The sequence below is a fragment of the Theobroma cacao genome, chromosome 3 (assembly GCF_053813885.1).
Source record: "Theobroma cacao isolate CCN51 chromosome 3, ASM5381388v1, whole genome shotgun sequence".
Taxonomy (NCBI): domain Eukaryota; kingdom Viridiplantae; phylum Streptophyta; class Magnoliopsida; order Malvales; family Malvaceae; genus Theobroma; species Theobroma cacao.
This window is the reverse complement of record NC_142641.1, coordinates 44355869-44381314: the sequence shown is the minus strand read 5'-3', so window position 1 is coordinate 44381314 and position 25446 is coordinate 44355869. Positions and strand designations below refer to the sequence as shown.

The following is a 25446-nucleotide window of genomic DNA, read 5'->3' as shown; positions in this document are numbered from 1 at the left end:
AATTTACTAAATGTTTAACAAGATTATTATCTTTTTTGGTTAAGTATTGTTTTAAAATCATATATTTAGGAACAACTTTTAGTAATTGAAACCAAAACAAAAAACTATATTCAATTAGTACCAATTTATCTTTTCCTTTACCAATAAAAATCATACGTTCATATAGTTGATTAATACAATATAACTCTTCCTAAAAATTTTGTTGAAGGTATCAAACTGAAGTCCACTCCAACATAATCTATATTTTTTGTGATCTTTTTCGTAGTGTAGCTACAGGCACCATCCTAGTATATAATAATATGGCAAATTATGAAGACATTCAACAAATTCCTCTTGTGTTGTACATAAAAGGAAACTACAATCAATTTAAGAATATGATTAAACAGATATAGACACTAATTAAAATTATTATTTTAAAAAATTACTTTCAATATACTATTTTCACCAAAATTAAAAAAAGAACACATTAACCAATACTAATTGTATGTAGTAATAATCATCCGGTTTACATTTTTCCTTAAATTAAATTTAAAATTGTGAATTTTGTTCGAACGTGTATGTCAGGATGCCCCAACCCATTCAAACATTGAATCTAATGCTTTATTCGATGCAAGACAAGTGTCATTAGGGTACACTTAGTTCAATAAAGTCAATGGTGAAATTAGTGAAATGTGAACAGAATGATCAGGATCCGTCCATAGGTCAGAAGCATTCCATGGTCGGTTAATTTAATTTGTTTGGGATAATATAATTTAATTACTGTTGAACAGTGAAAAGAAGATTAGTTAATAATAAACTACTTTAATTAACCTCGAAAAGATAAAGCTGTAATTAATCTGACAAACACTTTTGGTGTCAGAACACTAAAAGAGCTATAACCTTTTTTTTAAAGGCCAGGTTGACCAAGTTCAAGGGAAGCAATCGGATAACGTAGAGGTTAGATTGGATTAATTAACTGTAATTAGGATTTAATTAATTATGGGTTTTAGTAATTAAACAATGGGTTCAGCTTTACGGTGGGCTTCTTCTTGGGAGACACGTACTGGACGGTAATGATTCTTGCAAGAATGCCAGGTCATGGAAACCATGATCTTTCTGCTTCTAATCCTACCCACTAATGCTTTAACTGTCGGACATAGAGGTTAGCTTGGATTAATTAACTGTAATTAGTATTTAATTAATCATGGGTTGTAGTAATTAAACAATGGTTTCAGCTTTACGGTGGGCTTCTTCTTGGGAGACACATACTGGACAGTAATGATTCTTGCAAGAATGCCAAGACATGGAAACCATGGTCTTTCTGCTTCTAATCCTACCTCCTAATGCTTTAACTGGCAGACATGCACATAGGAATCTGGATTCTATGGATTGTCGACATATCTCACGGTCAACCCAAAAAAGATGGGAGGAAAACCATCTTGGATTCGATGTTTCAATATAGTGAGGAAAGTCACCGACTTAAGGGAAAGAATGAGGATCAATCTCAGTTCGAGCTACACAAAAACATCTTAATCAAGCCTGAGAAGACATCTGGGTTAATTTGTTTTGATATTAATAAGCTATCACTCCTTAAGAGGAGTAGGTGAATTACTGGAGCTAATTAGCTTCATATAATCATATTCTATCCACACATCTATAGATTTTTATTGCAGGAAATTATGAAATGTAGATATGGGTAAGCATCCACCTATGAATAATTGAATAGTCTAATTTCAATGACTCTCGTAACTCTTTTCCTCATTACATTTGACACCAAGGATTACTGCATCATAATTGTAGTCAAGTAGGGCATTAAAAACGTGACAGCTCCACTTGACAATTCGCACTTCCAATTATTTTGAGTTAATGACTTAATGCTCATAAATGTAACTGACAGACTTCAGGTAAAAAATTGGTTTAAGATTGGAAAAATTGGAGTTGGGGCTGTATATTGTGCGATAGATTTTTCTTTTCCCGACGGTGATGGATTCAGATATGGAAACTTGCATCCTTGGTCTAACAATCCATCCGACAGACAGGAAGTCGACGGCCGGTCGGCTGTCACCAGACAAATGGAAGCAAATCGACATCCAGAAAGTTCATGCATTCATTTTACAAATTTACAACATTTTGATGGTTGGGCGGCAGTTGTTACAAGTTGGGTTAAAAGCAACTGTCCACTAAATTCAATAGAAGCAACGTATATAGGCAGTGCAGGGGTAGCAAGAAAGGTCTTTCCTTTCTGTTTTTTCTCCCTAGTACGTAGTTAAAAACCATTATCATATGATCCGACAGAAATATTATAAGAGCAATCATGTCCGTTCATCATCGATTATGGGATTCTTGTAAGCTTATTGTTTGTCAATATTTGAATACTGTTTTCCTCCTCCTATTTATATATATATATATATATTTTGCAAATAGTTCCTCTTCACGGGCTGTGAAGTTTGTTTTCTGAACATCGCATGAACCTCTACTAACCAAATTCCAGGATTTTTTAAAGTATTTTGTCAGATTGGACCACGAGATGTATTTTACTTAGTCAAATGAAGTGGAGAAACACTGTCATTTTAGATTTTAACTGTTGGTTATATCATGTCGATTCGCCATCAACCTAGCTGTCCCAAAACTCTGTTGGGACATTCTTGTATAGTTGGCATAAGAACCGTCCTTTTTCAGCAGCTCTAGTTTCTTACCTACATTTTGAAGGAACATTCATAGGAAGTTTGAAGGCACCGTGCTTTGGTCTTTTAAGTGCATTAGTACGATTTCAGAATCAACCTACCAATTACCATTTATAGTTAATGGTTTAAGATTAGTCTCAGGTTTGAGGTTTCACTCAAAATTAACATAATCGCATTTCCATTTCCATTTCCAATCAAACTTCACATCCATAGTTGAGAAAACAACAAATTAATTGAAATCAAAAGAGATTGAACAAGGCACTCTTGAGGAATATAATAACGCTCTGTTTGACTCTGTTTGTTCATTTATACCTTGCTTGTTGTTTCCGCAAGTGATAACACAAAAGCTAACAAGTGTTTCCCTTCTAAACTGTCAAGTGATGATATCTTTACTTTAAGAAAGCCACCTATAGAATTTAAAAAGAAAAGAAATTGCAAAACCAATCACCTTTTTTGTCAGGACCCAACTTCTATTTGCACCTATAACCTACCTCAACCACCCAATAGTTTCCAGCTGACATTTCCTAAGAGTTTCTCTTTCTCTATCTCTGTTTCTCTCTGCAGGTACTTTGCAGTTGCTTAAATCTGTGTAGAATCTACCAGAATTTTTGGGAGAGGAATTGATTTTTTTTGGTGTTCATTTTGGTGGTGTACCTGTGGCTAAGTTAAAGGAATACGTAATGGGAGAGGAGGAAGCCAACAAAATGGAAGCCTCTGAACCCAAGGAGCAGCAGCCTGTTAAGGAAGAGAAGGATGCAGCAGCAAAGACTGATGTAGCTGAAGAGAAGAGCCTGATCCCAGTTCCTGAAAGTATGCTTTCTCTCAGAGTCTAGGATTTTCTTAAACAACTCATATGATTCTGTGTAATGCTTTTATCAACTTCATCTCATTGAAATTTGCTTTTCTTGTGTGATTTTGCATTAAGGAATTTCTCTATTTTGACATGTCTTCAGGATCATGGCAACCTGAGAATTTCTTGGGTTGTTCTTGTTTGTAAACTGTAGTGCTTTGTTTAATTTTAGGGCTTCATTTTCCACCTTAATTCTAAATTTACTGAAACTGTAATTGTGCATATATTGAATATCTTACAAGAATTAGGCTGTCTGTATGCAGTCAAAAATTGTTCTGAAAAGGAAAAGGGTGTCCTAAAGATTCGTTTTGGTTTTCATATTTCTACTTTTGAATCTGCCTTTACCTTTATGGAAAGCTGGGTTCAAAAGATCATAGTTATTGCCGTTAGTTTTCGTTTAAAGGAAAATTAGAATTGGGAAACAGATCAAGCCCTTGATCTTATGCAGACTAATATTCAAGGTAGGATGCTTTTGTTCAGTTCTTCTGTGGGCCTTCTGCCATTAAAACTTCCTTTTTGTGTTCTTACTCCTTAATACTTAACACAAAATAGAAGAATCTTTTAGTCATACTACATACATACCCCATTGGCTCAATAGATTTGCTCTGATGAAGGGAATGCTGCCCTTTGGCCTTCTTGACCTTTGTTTTTGCTTATTCAGTTACTTGCATGTATAGGGGAACTTTCTCTATGATAATAGGATATTCGAACCTACTTTTGCAAGATCCTTGGATATCACAACCGAGCTTTTTAATTTTACTCTTAATTTAATCAAACTATTTCTCTGTTGAGTTCTTTCTTTCTGTGCCCAGGGACTGCATCTGCCAAAGCATGCTAATTTGATGCCAGACGAACTGGGTCATAACGTTCCATGGGTTGCATGTTCTGGCAAATTGCTTGTAGCTAATAATATATTTCATTTCCAAGATACAGAATCCATAATGTTCATTGAAATGTTGATTGATCTAACAAGTCAGATTGGAATGTGAAACTTTCGGCCATTCAGTTTAAATGATGTACAGGCTGCCCTATGATATAACATTATCTGACCTCTTTACATGTTGAAAATGGCAGAAGCTGCAGCAGTAGCTACAGAGAAAAGTCCAAACAATAGAGGTTTATGCCTCATTTATTTGAAAGCATTTGTCCTTGGAAATGGTACATTTATTTGGAAAATAATTGACTTATCTGATCATTATTTCAGATTCTGTGCTTGCACGGGTTGAAACAGAAAAAAGACTAGCTTTACTTAAAGCATGGGAGGAAAATGAAAAGGCAAAAGTAGAGAACAAGTAAGGGGCCATCTGTGAACTTATACAGCACCTTGTTTTCAGTTCTGCCATTCTGCAAGATATTGAAAGGGAATAGAAAAAAAGATTACTAAAACAATCTGGGTAACTCTAATCCAAACATATCATCCTAGCTTAGGTATATAAGGCGGAAAAAGAATCTCAGTAAGTTATGATTTATGCAATATAAGTTCTTAGCCATGGCCAATTCACATTATTCTCTTTACAAGGAGAAGAAAGTATTTTCTGTACTTCTATTAGCTGGAGTGAAGTATCTGTTCTTTGGTTTCATAATGCTTAAAAACCCTTTTCTGTTATGAACCCTTGAACTTGATTTAAGCAACTTAAGATGATGCAAATGTCAAATCAGGGCACATAAGAAGATATCTGCTATTGGTTCATGGGAAAATACCAAGAAAGCTGGTGTAGAAGCACAGCTAAAGAAGATTGAGGTAACATCTCTACCAGATCAGTCCCTAGTTTAAGAATTACAGGGCATTGAACTCCTAATTAAGCACAACTAGCTTGGATTAGAACAAGTTTTAGAGATTGTGGGTACTGTGTTTGACGTAGGTCTTGTTTTGATAGGAACAACTGGAAAAGAAGAAGGCTGAGTATGCTGAGAAAATGAAAAACAGAGTGGCTGAAATCCATAGGGAAGCAGAAGAAAAAAGAGCAATGATAGAAGCCAAGCGTGGGGAAGATTTTCTCAAGATAGAGGAGACAGCAGCGAAATTTCGTGCAACTGGATATACACCGAAGAAATTTCTCGGATGTTTCAGCAGTTAACGTCCTTGATTGATATTCAAAAGAGAGAGAATTGTTTTTGCTTTTTTTCTGGCATTTATTTTGTTCTTTTCCTCTCCTCCTGTTGGTTTGTGCCTGGGACCTTTTAATATCAGTGTACGTCAATGTATCTGTGTGTAGATATGTGAGATACATTACTTCTATCTTCATAAATCTAGTTGTAATTTGTAGAAATTTATGGCTTGTACTTATGTTCTACCATGAGATTTTCCAATTCCTTTTCTCCCCAGGCTTTCTATATCTTGTCATTTGTTCTCCCTAAAACTCTGCTGTATGGTGATATGTTGATGCATCTGGCCAATTTTTGTAAGCCAGGCTGTTAACAGAGCTTAAGACTGACCCAGTAAAGCTGCTCTGTCTTCCTCTGTAATGGATAGCATGTTCAGTCAATAAAATGATTGTAACTTTAAAAAAAAAAAAAAAAAACTCTACTGTACTTTCATGTATGGAAAGGAACTTCAGCTCCCAAGTTCTGTTTGAACTTTGCTTGCTTACTTATTTGCTCCATGAAAAGCAGTTACAAAATTGTTCTCTTAATTTTCATTTAATGATACAGTTAACCTTCTTAATCTACAATTATATTTTTCCCTCCACTCATTCAAGAGGCAAACAACTACTGGAAAATCTCACCCCTGGCACCTTGACTGGCGCTATAATTCATGGTATACAATCTTTATTTAGATATAATAAGTGTAAATTGTAAAGCGAGGATCATCTGTGCTCAGGTTGTAAACTAATCTTTCATATCTGGATCATCCTTGAAAAACATGGTCAGCAAAAACCTTGCATCTCTTTCCTTCCATGGAACATGACCCTATTCTTAGAAGTTAGAGCACGGAGTTTTGTACATGCCAAAGAGTTGGGGATGGACCTTTCATTGCGTACCCTTAATAAGCGTTGATTCATATCCTCCACTTGTTTTGCCCATTACATTTTTGACCCTTACTCTGCCTTTTAACATTCGCGAAACAAAGGTGTGGAAGGCAATAGGCAAATTTCTGAGTTGGTTTTCTATCTCAATACCTTCTGAGATAGAGATCAGAAACTCGTTTTTGTCTTTCACTGAACCATCTTCTCTGGACCAACTTTTATTTTCGCTGTTGGACTTATAACACGAGGAAAATGGCATTCAGTGGGACAACTGAGAAATGCAAGGCTTGTGATAAGACTGTTCATTTTATCGATTTATTATCAGCTGATGGAGTTTCTTATCATAAGACCTGCTTCAAATGCAGTCACTGCAATGGACTTCTGGTGGTATGTATGATAAGCCCTTTGCAAGAATTTTAAAATTTCATAGAATTTTTAATATGACAGTAAAAGCTTGATGGAACTGAAATCAGATGAATAAAAAGGTTAACCATAAATATCTGGGTGAAGGGTGTTTGCTTTTCTTTGAATTATAAGGCATTGGAGATTGATGAATCAATGTCTTGTTGCAATTTGTTTTACAGATGAGCAGCTATTGCTCAATGGAAGGAGTCCTATATTGCAAGCCTCATTTTGAGCAACTCTTCAAGGAGACCGGCAGTTACACAAAGAAATTCCAATGTGAGATCCCTTTCCTTTCCAAGCCAGTTCTCTCCACCTGATCGAGCATCATTAGTTTTGTCCATTTTTCATTTTGGCTAACAGGTTTTGCTTCTTTGGTGGTTTTTCAGCTGGGAAATCCGATAAGCCAAATGGCCTGGTACACAAATTCTTTCCCACCATTGCTTTAAAGTTGATTTTATTTGCCCCGTAGATGCCAGGGTTATTTTGATATAATTTAATGTTCATTTCATTCTACTGGCAGGCAAGGGCTCCTAGCAGACTGGCATCCTTCTTCTCTGGCACACAAGATAGATGCGGAGTCTGTAACAAAACCGCATACCCATTAGAGAAGGTCTGCTATTAGATTCTTGCTCTTTCTATTCCTCATTTTGAGTCTAGATAATCTTATTTACCCCTCGAAAAATAAAAAGGAAAGGCTCTAGGTAACCTTTATTCTTATTTCTTCTCCTGAAAGCTTGAACATGCTAGCCTTTCATTGATTGAAAGAATCAGTTATAGAGTGTGTATGTTAATAATCTGACAAAGTTGAGGATGAAGAAACTGATTATGTTGAGCAAAAATAATAACAGGTGACTGTGGAGGGCGAAAACTACCATAAATCCTGCTTTAGGTGTTGTCATGGGGGTTGCTTCCTCAACCCATCATCCTATGCTGCATTGGATGGTATTCTCTACTGCAAGCACCACTTTGCTCAGTTGTTCAAGGAGAAGGGCAGCTACAGTCATCTTACGAAGACAGCTTCCTTGAAGAAAAATTCAGCAGGAGCTTCATCGGAACAAAATTCTGAAGCCGAATCTGAATCAGAATCAAAGCCAGGAGATGAGCCAAAACCAGAAGCAGAAGAAAACCCTGCTGAAGCTGCTGCACAAGACCAATAGTAGAACACTCACTGAACCTTCAGGGGCATTGGGCTTTATCCGAATTGGGTGTTGGCCTTGTTCTGTTTTCGCTCTAGTCTCATGAAGAAGTTCCTGTGGCCCAAGGTCTCCCTGTTCTCCGACTTGCAAGCAAATCCAGGGTGCTGGTCCATCTTCCATTCCAATTGATTGGAAATCTCGTGAAAGGAAAAACCAAAAGTTGTTTTTGGTTCCTTTCACGCAGCGGCAGCATACCTTGTATGCGGGCAAATGTTAAACTCTGAGGGGGTCCTAGGGCTGGTTTTGCGTGGATGGGCAATCCTTTCAGATTTCAGACTTTCACCGTTGTATTGCATTGCGTTTGAAATGAGATGAATTCAGTTTTTCCATTGCTTGAAATGTTTGTTTCAAATCTCTTATTTTGAGAAAACATTTTCTGTAAAACATTTAAATTTTTTTTTGAATTGTTTTAAAATTTTCAAATAAGATTTTATTCTTTTATCAATGCTATTTGTCATTTTTATGTAAAGTGATGTTTACGTAATAAATTATCATTGTAATTAATAATAATTAATAAATAATTAATCATAAAAAGATCTATCTAATTTAAAATGAAGATATAGAATTTTGAATTGAACATAAAAAAATAAAAATTTATTTAAAATATTTAAATAATTTAATCATGAAGAATGATTAAGGAAAAGAACAGAGAGTCCTTGGTTTAAGCCCAATGGCGGCCTATTGCCCCATTGGATTCAGGCCACAAGAATGATAAATTGGAGTCTCATGGCCTCCCTCCACACATGTCACGAACCACGAACAATTTCTTTTCATTAAAAAAGAAAAAATAGAAGAGAAAACTCTAGCAGAATGATTCCACGTGGCGAAATATTAGCGGATGTCAAACTAAAGTTCCACGTGGGCGTTACCGGAGGGATAGATAATGTTCTGCTTCTTCACTCCCCAGTCCCAGGTAGCCGTTTTATACCCACCAGCAGTCCAGCACCAAAGCGCAATTTTCAATCTGAGTACAAAATTCTACAATTCCTCAATGCTACTCAACGCTGTCTGATGAGTTTGCTTTTAATTTCGCATTAGGAATGAACGGTCTTGCTTGCGCCTCCGCTACCACCGCCGCTGCTTCGTCCTTCTCTGTCAACAAGTTTTTGCTGTTTCCTTCTGCATCACCGTCAAGAGCAGGACCGAAAAGAGGGGCGAAAAGGGTTTCTTTCAGGATTTTTGCGGCGAAAGAAGAGCCAAAGTTTGACAAATGGGACCAAATGGAGCTCAAGTTTGGCCGCTTGCTTGGTGAAGACCCCAAACTCACCCTTGCCAAGGTCCCCTTTTGCTAACTTTATATTTTTATGCTCAATTTAGCGAAATTTTGTGTTTTTTTAAACACTCATTTTCTAATAGTTAAAAGAATTTGCATCTTTACAACTTCTGTTAATCTTATTCCATTTGGTTTTTCAGATAATGGGTCGAAAAGCAAACCCCGAAGCATCTTATATTGAAATTGAGAAAGCATTTCATAAGAACAAGGGTAAAATAGTTGAAGTAGAGGAGGTTCCTTTTGATGTTGAAAAGAAATCGCCCACCTCATCTTCTGATAGCTTAAATTTAGTTCGTCCTGTTCCGAAGAAGGGAATCAAGTTTAAAGCTGATGGTAATCCAGCTGTATCTGAGATAAAGAGACCAACTCTGTCAGATGGGAAGACCGTGGATAGTGCAAAAAAGGGCAGGGTTCCAAACGTTATCTTGAGAAAGCCAACTTTGATCAATGAAGATGATGTAGAAGACCTACCCAGGTTTAGGATAAAACCAAATTTGTCACTGAAAATGAGGAATGAAAAGGCGAAGGACCACTTTAGTGAAATGACATTGTTGAGAAAGCCAGAACCGATGAGTGTTGATACAAGCCTTGATAAGAAACAAGACTCTGAAGGTAGTGTTGGGCTGGAGAAAGAGAAAGAAGTGGAGGATAGAATTGGTGATTTTACAATATTAGAAAAGTCTGAACAGAGTATCCATACAAACATTCGCGAAATGCAAGAGCTATTTGAAGATTTAGAAATTGAAGGGCAAAGGTTGGAAGCGGAGATAGAAGCTAACATGCTGGCTAACGCAACAGAGAATACTTCTCAAGAATCATTAGAAGCGGGGCATAGCTCAATCCCTAAGAAACCTGAGAGAAAGGATGACTCCATAAGTGGTAATGTACCATGTTATAGCATGAAGTTCCTTTTAGTTTAATTTTTGCTTCATTTTGTCTAGTGTTGCTGTGGTGGGCTTATCACAACTAAGGCCAATTTTAACAACCCCCACCTCTCTCTCTCTCTCTTAAAAACCTTACAAGTTTCCACCTTGTACGTTATCTAAGAAGTTTAGAAACCCTTCAATCTGGAGTATTAAAATTTATGTTTTTCTGGGTTTTTCAAGGAATGCAGCCAGTTGAGCTAAGTAATAGGGTATCTACTGAGGAATCCAGCACTGGTCCCTCTATCGAAGCTGCACTTCAAGGGAAGCCAAAAAGGTGGCAAATTCTTTCTTAAAATTAAGACATTTCTTCTTCAGTTGACCGAGTTGCGATTAACAGATTGCTTTCTTATAGATTAGATCAATCTGTGAAAGAAACATCAAACTCCAGTAGAGCACAAACTGTTCCCATCAATCCTGAAGATTATGGTGATCTCCCTTCTGTATCACCTCAGGAGGTCAGCTTACTAGTCCTTTTTGCCCTTAAGCCGTTACTGGACATTTTTAAAGCATGACTTTAGGAATGTCTGATCATTCTTGGTATCTCATGCTATTGTAGGATAGTGATTGGACGAGGGTAGAACATCTGCTTAAGACAGGAGAAAGGGCAGAAGTGGAGTTAATAAGCTCTAGCACGAGAGGTTTTGTTGTGAGTTAATCTTTTCCTTTTATCATGTTTATTTGCAATCATGTTCTTATTTGTGACTTTTGACTTTGAAGCATCAATTTTACAGGTATCTTTTGGTTCTTTGATTGGATTTTTGCCATACCGCAACTTGGCAGCTAAATGGAAGTTCTTAGCTTTTGAGTCATGGTTGAGACAGAAGGGCTTAGACCTGGCTGCTTATAAACAGAATTTGGGAGTTATTGGAAGTTCTGATATAATGAGCAAGAACTCTTCTCTGGTATCAAACTCAGATATGGAAAATAACCAACAATTTGAGGGAAAATTGTCACCTGATATGAATTTGGAAGATCTTTTGAAGATTTATGATCAAGAGAAGCTTAAATTCTTGTCCTCATTTGTTGGTCAGGTTTGAAGAAATTGATTTTCCTTTCTAAATCATCTTCTCTATTTCCATTTTGTATATTGATATGGTTAATACTTGCAGAGAGTCAAAGTAAATGTGCTAATGGCTGACAGAAAGTTCAGAAAACTTATAGTTTCTCTGAGGCCAAAAGCAAAGGAAGAGTTAGTAGAGAAAAAGAGAAATGTTATGGTTAGTTGCTACATTGTGTTTCAATATTTCCTTAGTCTCATCTTCAATGTTGTGCTCCCTTTTTGTATACTTGAAATGTTGTTGCACTTTGCAGCAATAATAACTATTTCAGAATTAATGTTTAAATTTGTCTTTTGAAAAAATGAGAATTTGAGCAAACATTTTCAAAAGAAAAACATCCTGTGCTTCATTTGACAAAAATTAAAAATTTCAAGTTCTTATGCCGTTTCTTTTTGCAGGCCAAGCTTCGTGTAGGCGATGTTGTTAAATGCTGCATCAAGAAAATCACTTATTTTGGTATATTTGTGGAGGTAAATGATCTTTCAGCAACAAGTTTCTCAGCCTTGTTGCAATATCTTAGCAACTACTAGGTTAGACGCCTTTTAAGAAATTGAAACTACTCGAAGCAATTATAGTCTGGCAACAGTGTCATGTGGATTTTTGCTACTTGCCTTGTTTTTATTTTTCTTATGAACTTACGCTTCTTAGCATGAAGCCATAACACCCATGTCTTTAAGACTATAGATCCTTTAATGTATTTTTTCCACTCAAATTGTGATTTAATCTTACTAATATAGGTTGAAGGCGTGCCTGCTCTGATTCACCAGACCGAAGTATCGTGGGATGCCACCTTGGATCCTGCATCTTATTTCAAAATTGGTCAGGTATTTGAGTTTACTGCAGATTAAAACATAGCAAATAGAATCTCTTTTTCTTTTCAGTAAGAATGAATGACAAAGAAGTAAGACCTAACAAGATTAAAAGCTGTTGACCTTCACGACATTTGTGTGTGTTATTTCATCTAATGCTTTGTCTGTGCCTGAACTCCGTGAAGCCCTTTGCTTTTAGGCCCTGCTTCTATCTACCTACTCTTTCTATTCCTTCACTTGAATTTTCGGATTATCTTCATGATTTCAGATTGTTGAGGCAAAAGTTCACCAATTGGATTTCACACTGGAGCGTGTATTTTTATCATTGAAGGAGATAACGGTAATACTAGTTCTTTCAATTTTCAAATTTCCTCAGTTTTTTTAGGCAATTTCTGAATTTTTGATTATATGGTGATTCTCTTTGTTCTCTTTTCCCATGACAGCCAGATCCACTGATTGAGGCCTTGGATTCTGTGGTTGGTGATCGTGATAACTTAGATGGAAGATTACAAGCAGCAGAAGCGGACTCTGAGGTTTTCGTTTATGCCCTGTTATAGATGCTTCTTATCTTCTATGTTATCCTTTTTGTCCTAGTATTAGGTATTGCATGGCTAATCCTCATACAATGGTATTAAATATTGACAGTGGCCTGATGTAGAGTCACTTATCAAAGAATTGCAACAGATTGAAGGGGTTCAATCAGTTTCAAAAGGCCGATTTTTCTTGAGCCCTGGTTTAGCTCCAACATTCCAGGTATGATAGCTTTAACATATCAACTATATAGTAGGTTAATGTTTGTGATCTCTGTAGAGAAGCTGTGTAATGTAGAACTGGTATGAGAAAATGGATGGAGTGCGAAATTAGAGGGTAAGAGGGGAAGGAGAAAGAAAGAGAGAGATGGAGACTATTCTGAATAATAACTCGGTCATCATCATAAGCTAACTGAAGCTGAAAAATTATGTAGGTATTTATAGAGTATTCCCTACCCCAATGCACTTGGTAAAGAATCAAGACTATAATATAAATAATATAAAATTCCCTAAATTTACATAGATTACAATTGAACCCATAAAAAATACAAAATTAATTCCTAAATAACCCAATCCTGTAATCAGCATCATCTGTCCTGCATGAGTGTGTCATCTTTTAGGTGCCAACAATTGTGCTATCTTTCAATTCTAGGCTTCATTGCCAACTTCATAATTGAAGCCACCATTGGTTCAAACCCTGGAATCTGTTGAGATTGGATTGATAATAGGGATGAATGGATTCATGCACTTGATATTTGAAACCTTTCTTACAAGGTATTCAAGGAATTGGTCAGTTTCTTTTTTCAGACTCCATTACGGAATTATCTGCTTCCACTTGGTGCAGGTTTATATGGCATCCATGTTTGAGAATCAATATAAGTTACTTGCTCGATCTGGAAACAAAGTACAAGAGGTAAAATTTTCCATGATCTAGTACTTTGGCAAGTATCCAGCATAACCCTCAATTGGGGGATTTCAATCTTACCAATTGAAAACTTCATCCCCTTAAGAAATATATACCATCACATTTAAAGTTTTGAACCACAGTTTTGTTGTTTGGTTTTATTTCATTTTGACTCTCTTCAACCTCAAAAGATTTTGCACCTTTTGCATTGTTAGGTCTATTTTCACAACACTGGTAAAGTTTGATGTTTGAACTCAATGATTGTAGATCTGTCACACTGGTATTTTTTACAAGGCAATGACACAAGGATAAGTAAAAAATTTTCACAAAACGCGAACATGAATGTGCATAGACTTTTGAGGACCCTCTGTTGTGAAAAGTCTTTTTGTTTCCTATCTAAATACAACCTTCTTGCTTTTGTTGTTCTTTTGAATAAGTGCAACCTTACTATTATGTCTTGAATGCTGCAAAAAAAAAAAAAAAAATTTGGAGATATGGATGATAAATCTTCTTTTTTGGCAGATCATTGTTCTAGCATCATTGGATAAAGAAGAGATGAAATCTACAATTCTGTCGTGCACAAATAGAGTGGTATAGGGTTCTTGCTTTCTGGTTTACCACTGTCTTCTTATTCAGCCTATTGGTATCCCATTCCACCTTTTCTGGAACTCCAACTTTGTCCCCAATAGGCACTTTCGGCTGGAGGATAAGAGAGTGAACAGAAAGTGCGGGGATTGGGGCGGTGGTGGATTGTTTGGATTTTCTTGTTAACCCCCCTATAATGGCAAGTATCACTATCAGCACATTCTGTCGTTCTGCAATGGAAAACATAAGCAATGTATCTTCTGTTCGAAAGCTTATCTTTTTATACCAGGTTCATATTACATAAACATCGAATTAATGTCTGATAGAATAGCACTGTAAACAGCCACCCCTATTTATTCAATATAGTTTTATGCCTTTTCTTTTCTTGTTTTTTTATCTTTATATTTTAGCTTGGTTTAGAATTGATTTAGGGTAGTTTCTTCAGATTTTGTTCATAGAACATTTTTGCAATAAAGTTTTCCAGTAGGTTCTGTCTTCACGCTAGTGAGAGAGATCCATTAGTTCTGAAATGAGATAAATGCAAGTAACGAAGCTTTCAAGACATTGCTGGATTGTCCTACTGGCAATGAAGTCAGCATGGGCAAGTTTTCCCTTTGAATCTACGTTTCAGCTTAAAATGAATTGAAAGCATAGGCAGTACACTTGACCCACGTCTCTGCCCCCCCTCCCTTGCTGTTTCCTATCCGTTATGATGGCAAAATCCCATAATCAAATTTGTAATAGAATTGCATGCTATTACTAAGCTGAGTTTCTTAATACATACTCAAGAATAAGATTAAAACAGGCCCAGGATATACCGCAGCCGAGAGAAGGGGGGGGGGGGGGGGGGGGGGGGTCAAGTACAGAATGGTGAAAATGATTGAAAATAAAAGATAATTAGTGTAAATTAGAAAACTGCTCAGAATTTTGGAGTGGTTGTAAAATACCAAAATTGACCTGACAAAAAGACACAAGTCATACGTGGACCCTTGTCCCACGCAAGAATCTACGTTTAGGAAAAAGTTAAAACCGTCAACGTTGTAATATCTGACTGGTAAAAGGCTTTAAAGATACTTTGTTGTTGGATATTGTCCTAAAATCCTGATGATCTAAGGGAAACGATCCTTCCTTTCTGTTATCTGGAAAAACATGAGCCATGTGCATGTCCATTAACCAAACTACCCCTCCCTATCCCTTGCAGCCCTCAGCATTTCATCTGTGCCCAACCCGACCAGCTCATTCTACTTGCCTTGCCTCTCTCTCTTTCCTTGCAATGCAAGTGCCACTTTAATATCAGAGTTCTCCAAGAAACTTCTAAAGTTCTATTCTTTTTCTTTATATATATATATATGTCCAAAAAACATTCTTCAAACTCAGAAGTCTTGGAAACCCATCTTCACCAGTGCTTTCTTTCTTTTTTGGTTTTTCTTTGCTTCTGTTTGTGGAGTTTATATACAGATAAAAAAGGAAAGTGAGAATGGGTATGGGAACAAGCAATTTTGTGATCAGATGGATCAACTTTCTTACAATGGTATGCTCTTCTTTAAGGCTCTTTTTATGTTACTGTGGTATTTCAAATGGGTTTTTTTTTTTTATGGGTCACAGTGCCAGCATTATTTGTGGTCATTATTAGAATGAAGATTTTTCCTTTTACTGTTGGGTTTGTCCCATTTGTTGGTTTTCTATTGATGGTGTTATTTTATACTAAAATTTGCTTAGGTGCTTTCTCTTGAATTTTCTTGAACATTGACCTGGTTGGCTATTTCATTGTAAAAACTTGCAGAAAATACTGTTTTTCAAACTAGTTCTACCATAACCTGCTGCTCATTTCAATGGTTCTGCTGCAATCAAGTTCTAGTAGAAGTGAATGGAAAAAAATTGAACAAATTTTAGCTCGTTTAAGTTAACATATGCTTGTTTTGTATACTTTTCGTCGTGCAGCTTTTAGCTATAGCTGTTGTAATTTTTGGGGTATGGATGAGCACTCATCATGATGGGTGTAGAAAATCCCTTACGCTCCCAGTCTTAGGCCTCGGTGCCTTCATTTTTATAATGTAAGTTTTTATCACTCTAACTCCTAATTTGGTATAGAAAGTCACAATTCCATTCTTTTCTTTGAATTTAGATCCATAATCGGGTTCTTGGGAGCAGTGAAGAAGAACACCATACTATTGTGGATTGTATCCTTTGCATAATTTTGAGTTATCAAGATTTTTTACTGATTCTGTTCTTTTTTAATTTCTTTGTTTGGACTACCCTTGACTCATTGGGTTGGAGTATTTGATTATGTTATGCATCATTCTGGTGGCGATCCTGGTATTCACGGTGTTGGCGTAAGTATTTTTAACTGAGTTTTACTTCTTTTTCAGATTCAGTCAAGACCGGCAAGGGGAGTGGTGGGATTGCTGAGCTTTTAATCTTTGTGGCATTTCTAGTTTAGGGTGCAATTGAGTTTTCTATCTGTGATTTAAACAAAAATTTTCTTAGGATATTTTATAGGGTAGCTATTAGATGGAAGTTGGTGTGCTATTAACTAAATGGGAATTCTAGATGAAACCGGCTAAAAGTATGGTCTGTAGGGAGATGTACTGGATGACTCTGTTTTATGAGATGGTGTTCCTGGTGAAATAGGTACTTGTGTCTTGTATAACTTATGTGATTCTATTATCTTAACGTCGTTCTTCTAGAGCAACACATGAAAGTGAAAAATGGACATATTAGGTTGCTGCTGTTTCCGCTATATTTTTTTGTCTCAATCTGTTCTATAGCTTTTCAGTTTCCAAGGCTACCTTATCACTATATGTTTTAATAAGACATTCTCATGCTTTCTTTGTGTGTATCATTATAGGCCCTTTGTGTCCTCACTTTTATTAGAGCTTTCAAGTTAAACAAATTGATTGTATGCCTTTTCTTGTAGGTTCATTATAACAAATAATGGATCTGGTCACAATGTATCTGGCTTGAGGTAAGGAAACATGTAAACTTAAATGGAAAAATTTCTCATTGCCTCTCTTTTCTCTTTTGGGTGGTAGTACCACTTTGTAGTATTTCCTTCCAGTCTTTATGTGATTTGTACCTCAAGAAAACTGAAAAACAATCAGCCACCTCTCTCTCCGTGCACTTGGTGCCGAGGTTTACTTCATCTTCATACAAAAATGCAGTAGTGCCCAATCTGTTTTACTTATCCAGTGGGTGGTCTTTGCACTACTTGTCTCAAATAAATGTGCATAATTCAATTTAGTGAGATCTGTGTATGACCCTAGTCTCTGTTGTCTTCTTTTCTTATCAGATACAAGGAGTATCAACTTAAAGACTATAGTTCATGGTTTCTAAAGCAGGTGAGGCTTTCAATTTGTTGGCAATGTAGTTCCCCACTTTGTTTAGCCAAGATTAGCATTTGTCTTTGATTTTGTCAGCTGAACAATACCGATAATTGGAAACGCTTGAAGAGTTGTCTTGTGAAATCACAGGACTGCAACAACCTAGCAAAGCAGTACAAGGTCTACCTTTTAACTCGTGAGTGCTATTTGTTTCTCTGACATCTATAGTAATGTTGTTCAACTCTGATTTTCAGACTCTTAAGCAGTATAAAATGGCAAAACTGACGCCTATTGAAGCTGGTTGCTGCCGACCTCCATCCGAGTAGGTGTCTTTTCTTTTTGATTTTTGGTTGGGTTGGCTCTTTGCAGCTGCACCTATATTTAATCATGGTGTATACAGCTTCATTTATTCATGTTATGAATAACTTTTCTTGACATTCAACTTGATTCACAGATGTGGTTATCCTGTTGTCAATGCTTCACACTACGACTTGAGCTTTCATCCAATTAGTTCCAATAATGACTGCAAGCTTTACAAAAATTCTCGGGCTGTGAAGTGCTACAATTGTGACTCTTGCAAGTAAGCATTTTGGTTTTCCCGTGCTCCTTAACTTCCATTTCCTTTACGGTATAAATTTCTGACTGCCGTTTGCTTTCCTCCAATCACCTTTTCAGGGCTGGAGTTGCACAATACATGAAAACTGAGTGGAGAGTTGTTGCAATCTTTAATTTGGCACTATTTGTTGTCTTGGTAAGATTCTGTTTACCAATTTCTGACCACCGTCATAGTCTTTTATCCTGCTTAAACCTTCCATGGATTTCAGTCTCAAAATTTCGTTTCATCACTTATCGTGTCGAGGCTAACTCTTATACTATGTTTCACAATGCCAGTCGATTATATACTTTGTGGGATGCTGTGCAAGACGAAACGCTGCTCAGAGCCAGTCTAAAGTTTGAAAAGGGTTTGACCCTGATCAGTTCCTTTCTTTGGTTATTGAAATCAACTACCGCCCTTTAGGATTCTTCACTTTGTTATTCAACTGATTTCTCTTGTTATTATTACCTCATTGAAGGTTGATGGAGGAATGAAGAAGCCTGATTTGATGGGGTTGGAGGTTTACAGCTTAGGCTTATATACAAGCCTAAGGTTGAATCATGTGAAAATGTTTGTTCTGACACAATGGTAAAATTTCATGCAAGGGGTAAAAAAACTACTGGTAATTTATCAGGTTTCACAATTAATTTAATGATTCCGGATTGAACCCAATTTGTTGGGATTTAAAGTGGTTTGTTGGGCCACCTTTACCAGATGTTTAAAAGCCCAGACCCGAACTCAACAATGCTTAATTCGTGCATAAGCAGCCTATTTTACACTCCAATTAAAATCCATCTTAAACTTTTTTGAGAGATTTCTAACATTAACTGATTAATAAAACTTTAAGCAGATCAGATGCTTGAATTTCTAATTATTTATAACAAGTTAAAATGCAGTGAAGGATCTTTCATCCTTGGATTGCTCTCCTGTAAAAGGTGCATGCGTATAAACGACGTAGTTTTACCTGGAAAATAGTAGAAATAGCTGGTGCTGATGGATGGCTTATTCGTTTGAAATTTACCTCTACGGGTTGAAGTTATGTAACAGGAGACAACACGACGTCGTCGTGCGTCGGCAAACTTAAAAACACCATCTTAAGCAACCCGGTAAGTTTCCCACTTCTCCTTAAACCCTAAACCCCACAATGTTCTCAACGGTCCTCCTCCAGCGCTCTAAAACCCTCTCGGATCTCCTCCGATCCCGTATTTTGACTCGACCCATGGGTGGTGGTCCCCGGACCTTCCCCGGCGGCCTAAATAAGTGGCAATGGAAGCGCCTTCATGAGAAAAAAGCCAAGGAGAAAGAGAGAAGACTCCTCGACCAAGAGAAGCAACTTTACCAGGCTAGAATCCGGTCCCAAGTCCGGGCCAAACTAGCCGGGAAGCCCGACTCGAGTTCAAATACAACAAAATATAACCCCATGAGCCCCAACGACCACATCAAAGCCCTAGCTGATCGGTTCATGAAAGAAGGGGCGGTGGATTTGTGGAACGAAAACGACGGTCCATTGAAATCAGAGGAACAGGAACGGCCACGAATCATTGAAACAACAAGAAATCAACGGTCAGGGTCAATCTATTCACCGCTTGACGTGAAGAAACTGATATCTGATAAACGTATGCAAAATGCAAAATTCAATGTCGTTAATAGTAATCATTTTGGTAAGAGTAGGAGTTATTCAGTTCAGAGTAAAGGGAAATTTAGGGTAAATGAGAGTTCTTTTGGCAGGATTCCGTTAGACTTGGATTCAAAGGATGATTCTTTGAAGCATTCGGGGCGTAATATAGAGCAGAGGAGGTTTAAGAAGAATGAGAGTTCTGCTAGTCAACGTGAATCTGATTTTGTTTCGAATGATAATTCGATGAAGCGTGTTGATCAGGGTGGGCTTGGTGGGAACCGCGAGAATGAGAGTCCAAGGAATTTTAGGAAGTTTAGAAAGAGTGGTAATGGTTTGGAGAGGAGGAGGTTTAGGAGGAATGAGAGTTCATCGAGTGATGATGAATGGGATTCAGATATAGATGATGAAGTGGAAGGAGTGGGGGGTGGGAGGGATGTTAGGAAGTTGGGGAGTAGTGCATCGTTGGGGAAGTATGATGTGAAGATAACAAAGAGAGTGCCACTAAAGGAACTTGAGAAGGACATTGACTTTTCGGAGCAAGTGGAGTTGCTTAGGAAGGAGTTGGATAAGAAGAAGTTGGCAGAAAATGATGAGAAGAAGGGGGAGGGAGAAACTATTTATAGTCAAAAAAGGTAAGCCAAGATGTTTGGTTGGTATTTCTTTTCTTCTAGTGAGAGAATTCGAATTATAGATGTATGTATTGTTTGTTTTGGTGATGAGAAAATTGATGAATCTGTGGGTTTTTGTTTCTACAGATTTGATGAGTGTGGTATATCCCCATTGACAGTCAAGGCACTCTCTGCAGCTGGATATTTTAAGATGACTCGAGTACAGGAGGCAACTCTTTCTGTTTGTCTTGAGGGTGTGTTATTGCTTATTTGGCCATTGTGTGATTGTGTCATCATTTTTGTGGATCCATGAGCCTTGTAGAAGTTTGCACTGGTTTTCAATTTTACATTTGTTTTGATAGTAACTTGTTCATGGTTTGCACCTTGGTTGCCTTTAATGCATAATGGGTAAATTGATGTAGAATCTTACATTTTCAAGAACATATCACGTTTTGGAAGCTCAACAAGTGACTTGAGGTATCAGGGTCACTAGATGGGTAGACGATACAAGATTAGGTCTTATAGTAAGGTGATTTGGTGAAGGCATACGAACCATAGGAATTTGAAGATAGGAAACAACAAATTATCACCATCACTTATATGCCTGGGCAGACTGTTCTATGCTTGCATGAGATGTTGCTGAGTGTCACATGGTCCTTTTATGTATAAAAGTCTTCTGCATGGTAGTGCTTTCCCAATGGTTATGGTTAAATGCTTTCTTTAACTCTCTTGTAATTCATATTATATTCTTATAAACATGATGTTCTGATTTGCTCGATGCAAGTCAAGCATTCCAAATGACAATCCTCATTCTAATGTGGAGCAGGCAAAGATGCTTTGGTCAAAGCTAAAACTGGCACAGGAAAAACTGCAGCTTTTTTGGTACACTACCATTCCTGAGTTGTTATTAACGAACTTGTAGATTCTCTGTTCTTTCTTCCAATTTCTTCTGTTAAAGTCAAACAGCTTCCAGCAATTGAAACAGTTTTGAAGGCTGCTAGTAGTAATACTATTCAGCGAGCGCCTCCAATATATGTTCTCATTCTTTGCCCCACAAGAGAACTTGCAAGTCAGCTAGCTGCTGAAGCAAATGCTCTGCTGAAGTACCATGATGGCATAGGTGTCCAGACTCTAGTTGGAGGAACACGTTTCAAAGTTGATCAGAAACGCCTCGAATCAGACCCATGCCAGGTTAGCGTATGTTTTACACCTGGTAGTTCTTTTAGCATTGTATAATGTTTCTAGAGTCTTCTACATCTTAATGCTAGAAGATAAACCTTTTCTAATTAGCTCGGTCGAAACTTTCTGCAGATAATTGTTGCAACGCCTGGGAGGTTGCTGGATCATGTTGAGAACAAGTCTACCTTGTCTGTGCGTTTGATGGGACTGAAAATGCTTATACTAGATGAAGCTGACCACTTATTAGACCTTGGGTTTCGGAAAGATGTTGAGAAAATTGTTGATTGTTTACCCCGTCAGAGGCAGTCCTTGCTGTTTTCTGCAACAATTCCAAAAGAGGTTAGATTGTTCATCTTCCTTATATTTGTTGTGTACAAGGCAGATTTCCTTGTATGAATCACTCAGATCTAAAATGTGCTTGATTATGCAGGTTCGTCGAATATCTCAGCTTGTTTTGAAAAGGGAACATGCCTTCATTGATACAGTGGGTCTGGGCTGTGTCGAAACTCATGATAAGGTATAAATGGCAATAATTGCACACATTTACTATCAGGGAAATACAATTAGGCTAATGATTCTTTCTAAACAATGGAATTTAGATAATTTTGGTACTTAACTTTGATTGATCAATTGACTTTTTTCTGAAGTCCTTCGTTGAAATTAATTAAAATAGATGTTATAATTGTATCAAACATATTGGCAGCTGCAATGATATATGCAGAATTTTCCTTGATGAGTTCAGGTTAAGCAATCTCTTCTTGTTGCACCACATGAATTGCACTTTCAGATAGTTCACCATCTTTTGAAGAAGCATATATCTCAAGCACCGGATTACAAGGTAAAATGTTATAGCCTCTGGATTTTGGTAGTTGCACAAATTTGTTGAGTCCTAACTGTTCTAGCACTCAGGTCATTGTTTTTTGTACAACCGGGATGGTAACATCACTCGTGTATTTGCTTCTCCGAGAAATGAACATGAATGTTAGGGAGATCCATTCCCGAAAACCTCAACTTTATAGAACTCGTATCTCTGATGAATTCAGGGAATCTGGGAGACTAATTCTTGTTACATCTGATGTATCGGCACGAGGAATGGATTATCCTGATGTCACTTTGGTTATTCAGGTACTCTTTTTGAGATAATATTCTGCTTGAAACTGAACCTCAAGCATATGATTGGTTTAATTAAGCAGTTAAAATTTTTGAAATACATATGCAAGCACAAATACAAATACTTTACCTTTCGAGTATAATTTCATTGGACCATGACTAAATTTTCCATATAATTCTTGGAAATGTCAAAACTCTTGCAACTGGTTTAAAGTGAAGAAACATTCTGGTTGTGAAATACATATCTTATTTTGTTTGTGTAGACTGTTCCATTTTTTTGTTTTTGATAAAATAATATATATGACATTATATTACTACTACCAGGTGGGTATGACCTTTAGGAAAGGTCACAAGACTCACAACCCCACATCCATTAATCTTTATTACCCGCCTTTCTATCTTTGTTTTTTGGACCACAAAGGCTGTGGGAGAGAGAGAGAGAGAGTATTCCTCTGCTTAGATTCTATGGTTAAAATAATGTTTTAGTGTAAGCTAGGCAGCTCAAGCTTGGCTTAAACCTTATTATTCTAAGTGACCACTTTCAGTCCAAGCTCAAATGATAACTTTGTTTATTTTTTTAAATAAACATCAAATTAACACCTTACAGGGACAATTTGCTACTAGTATATACCAGAACTATTGTTTTAATGATTATATTATTACTTTATATATTGCTGATAACATACAAAAACTAATTCAACGGCAATTTTACCTGTCTGTCACTCTCCATCAGTACTGTTAAAGTTAACAAGTTCAAGATTGCTGATCTATATCCATGAAGATTACAGATTAAGAGAGTAAATACTTTCATTGGACCCTAATTTCTTGGTCATTGGTATTTTTACAGTATGGCAAGAGAGAGAAAGAATCTTGTGATGCATTTATGATGTTGCTTCTGGGTTTTTAACCAAATTCGGATCCAGCTTTCAAATTGCCTCTTGTAGGACCGGCTACTCTCTCTCATCTGAATCTTGAGAGAGAGAGAGAGAGAGAGAGAGAGAGAGAGAGGTCCACATAGCTGCCTAACCCTGCAATAGTGTAGTAATGCAGCAACATCAGACTTGATAATTCACCATATAAATCTACAATTCAGGCACTTTGGTTATTCAGGTACTCTTTTTGAGATAATATTCTGCATAGAAACTGAACCTCAAGCATATGATTGGTTTAATTAAGCAGTTAAAATTTTTGAAATACATGCAAGCACAAATACAAATACTTTAACTTTCAAGTATAATATTGCCGGACCATGACTAAATGTTCCATATAATTCTTGGAAATGGCAAGAACTCTTGCGTCTGGTTTAAAGTGAAGAAACATTCTGGTTGTGAAATACATATCTTATTTTGTGTAGACCCTTCCATTTTTTTTGTTTTTGATAAAATAATGTATATGACGTTATATTACTACTACCAGGTGGGTATTCCTCCTGACCGAGAACAATATATACACCGCCTAGGAAGAACAGGACGGGAAGGCAAGGGTGGAGAAGGTATCTTGTTGATTGCACCCTGGGAAGAGTATTTCTTGGATGAAATTAAGGACTTGCCTCTCGAGAAACTCTCGTTACCACATATGGATCCGGATGTCAAACAACAGGTCTGCACCTAAACTAATAAAAGTATTACTCTTCATGCTTCTATCGAAGGGATCTTTGTAAGAGGTTGATGCCATATTCAGAACATTTTGCATTGATATCTCAAACTGCATTTCGAACATGGGGTGTGTGTTGTGTCAAATGTTTCTAATGCTTTGAATCCTCTTGCAGCTGGAGTTTGCAATGGCAAAGATTGATGGTAGTATCAAAGAAGCAGCATATCATGCTTGGCTTGGTTATTATAACTCAATCAGAGAAATAGGCAGGGATAAAACGACACTTGTTGAGCTGGCCAACCAGTTTTCTATGTCAATTGGTCTACAAAGACCTCCTCCTCTCTTCAGGAAGACAGCCATAAAAATGGGTTTGAAAGATATACCCGGAATCCGAATCCGAAAATAGCAGTGATTAAAGTAGTTTTATGCAAGTTGTTGAGGATGAATATTTCCAGAGACGGATATCCAATGGATGCAATTGCCCTCACTGAAAAATTCAAACTTCTAAGTTTCAACTGTGTTTTCATTGAAATTTAATTATTTTTAATATTACATAAATGGTTCACTTTATCAAGTCTATAATGAGCTGCGGAAATGAATAAATTATTGCAAAGCGAACGGGGGGCTGATGTCAATCATTATTATTAGTTACACAATTGAATAAAGAAATATGGTTTGTGGTAAAATATTCAAACACTCAGGATAGCTTTGACCATAAATGAGCAAGGGTCCATGAAGCTGATGGATACGGTTTTGAAATAAATGCCTTTGACTGATTATGTTATTAAGACCCTTCATACTCTGGTCTTGCCACTTCTATTTTTTCCGTTGTGCTCTGGTCTGGCGTCCATGTTCACTCTACAATCAATTTTCTTCATGTTAACTGCATGCTTCCCAGTTTCCCATGTTAGTGCATGTTCTTGGGGGAATTTCCCTTGATGTGTCCTGAAATCTTTGAGTTTTCTAGTGTGATTACTTGCTCACAATCTGAAATGTGGACACATTCTATATCAAAATAAATAGGAAGGCCTATTGCTAATTTGCCACTCTATTCTTTATGTACACATCTGGACCAATTATTGTGTCTAGCAGTCCACAAACCAATATTTTCATATTCTTGGAAGTTGACGGTGAAAACAATATGTTCAACCAATTTACAATGATCAAAGCCTTGACTTCCGAGCTACCTCAGACTACATTATGCTTTCAGACTATGTTCTCTAACGAATATATATACAATCTGATGTTGTAATAGAAA

The 25446-nt window shown here is 36.9% G+C and overlaps 5 protein-coding genes across 7 annotated transcripts; all 5 read left to right on the top strand.

Moving 5' to 3' along the window:
* The first annotated feature begins 3089 nt into the window (after positions 1 to 3089).
* On the top strand, positions 3090 to 5823 carry LOC18606491 (remorin 1.4-like). Its single transcript, XM_088804968.1, has 5 exons — positions 3090 to 3473; positions 4588 to 4629; positions 4718 to 4805; positions 5173 to 5254; positions 5391 to 5823. The coding sequence occupies exons 1-5, from the start codon at positions 3344 to 3346 to the stop codon at positions 5589 to 5591; spliced, it is 543 nt and encodes a 180-aa protein (XP_088661094.1). The 5' UTR covers positions 3090 to 3343; the 3' UTR covers positions 5592 to 5823.
* Positions 5824 to 6406: 583 nt separating this feature from the next.
* On the top strand, positions 6407 to 8409 carry LOC18606490 (LIM domain-containing protein WLIM2b-like). Its single transcript, XM_007040116.3, has 5 exons — positions 6407 to 6866; positions 7064 to 7160; positions 7271 to 7299; positions 7405 to 7494; positions 7733 to 8409. Exons 1-5 carry the CDS (start codon positions 6732 to 6734, stop codon positions 8039 to 8041), a joined length of 660 nt encoding a protein of 219 aa, XP_007040178.3. The 5' UTR covers positions 6407 to 6731; the 3' UTR covers positions 8042 to 8409.
* Positions 8410 to 8984: 575 nt separating this feature from the next.
* LOC18606489 (Nucleic acid-binding, OB-fold-like protein) lies at positions 8985 to 14548 on the top strand. 2 transcript variants are annotated; one of them, XM_007040113.3, is made up of 14 exons: positions 8985 to 9357; positions 9494 to 10232; positions 10460 to 10553; positions 10632 to 10734; positions 10836 to 10925; positions 11011 to 11310; positions 11389 to 11496; positions 11736 to 11807; positions 12075 to 12161; positions 12415 to 12486; positions 12590 to 12679; positions 12792 to 12899; positions 13521 to 13589; positions 14103 to 14548. In XM_007040113.3, exons 1-14 carry the CDS (start codon positions 9121 to 9123, stop codon positions 14175 to 14177), a joined length of 2244 nt encoding a protein of 747 aa, XP_007040175.3. In that variant the 5' UTR covers positions 8985 to 9120; the 3' UTR covers positions 14178 to 14548. The 2 variants fall into 2 exon arrangements, with proteins under 2 accessions (XP_007040175.3, XP_017973776.2); XM_018118287.2 differs by lacking the exon at positions 13521 to 13589.
* A 495-nt stretch (positions 14549 to 15043) lies between these two features.
* TET10 (tetraspanin10) lies at positions 15044 to 18870 on the top strand. The gene is made up of 12 exons (XM_007040112.3): positions 15044 to 15696; positions 16107 to 16219; positions 16291 to 16345; positions 16443 to 16498; positions 17083 to 17130; positions 17455 to 17503; positions 17582 to 17665; positions 17740 to 17807; positions 17940 to 18065; positions 18161 to 18236; positions 18377 to 18475; positions 18559 to 18870. The coding sequence occupies exons 1-11, from the start codon at positions 15643 to 15645 to the stop codon at positions 18440 to 18442; spliced, it is 795 nt and encodes a 264-aa protein (XP_007040174.2). The 5' UTR covers positions 15044 to 15642; the 3' UTR covers positions 18443 to 18475; positions 18559 to 18870.
* Positions 18871 to 19117: 247 nt separating this feature from the next.
* On the top strand, positions 19118 to 24699 carry LOC18606487 (DEA(D/H)-box RNA helicase family protein). 2 transcript variants are annotated; one of them, XR_016025530.1, is made up of 10 exons: positions 19118 to 20330; positions 20454 to 20560; positions 21133 to 21188; positions 21273 to 21497; positions 21618 to 21824; positions 21916 to 22002; positions 22228 to 22323; positions 22395 to 22610; positions 23443 to 23705; positions 24012 to 24148. XR_016025530.1 is itself a non-coding variant. In XM_007040108.3 (10 exons), the coding sequence occupies exons 1-10, from the start codon at positions 19225 to 19227 to the stop codon at positions 24592 to 24594; spliced, it is 2514 nt and encodes an 837-aa protein (XP_007040170.3). In that variant the 5' UTR covers positions 19134 to 19224; the 3' UTR covers positions 24595 to 24699. The 2 variants fall into 2 exon arrangements, 1 of the variants encoding a protein (XP_007040170.3); XM_007040108.3 differs by lacking the exon at positions 23443 to 23705 and adding an exon at positions 24364 to 24699 and having other exon boundaries at positions 19134 to 20330; positions 24012 to 24194.
* The last annotated feature ends 747 nt before the right edge of the window (positions 24700 to 25446 follow it).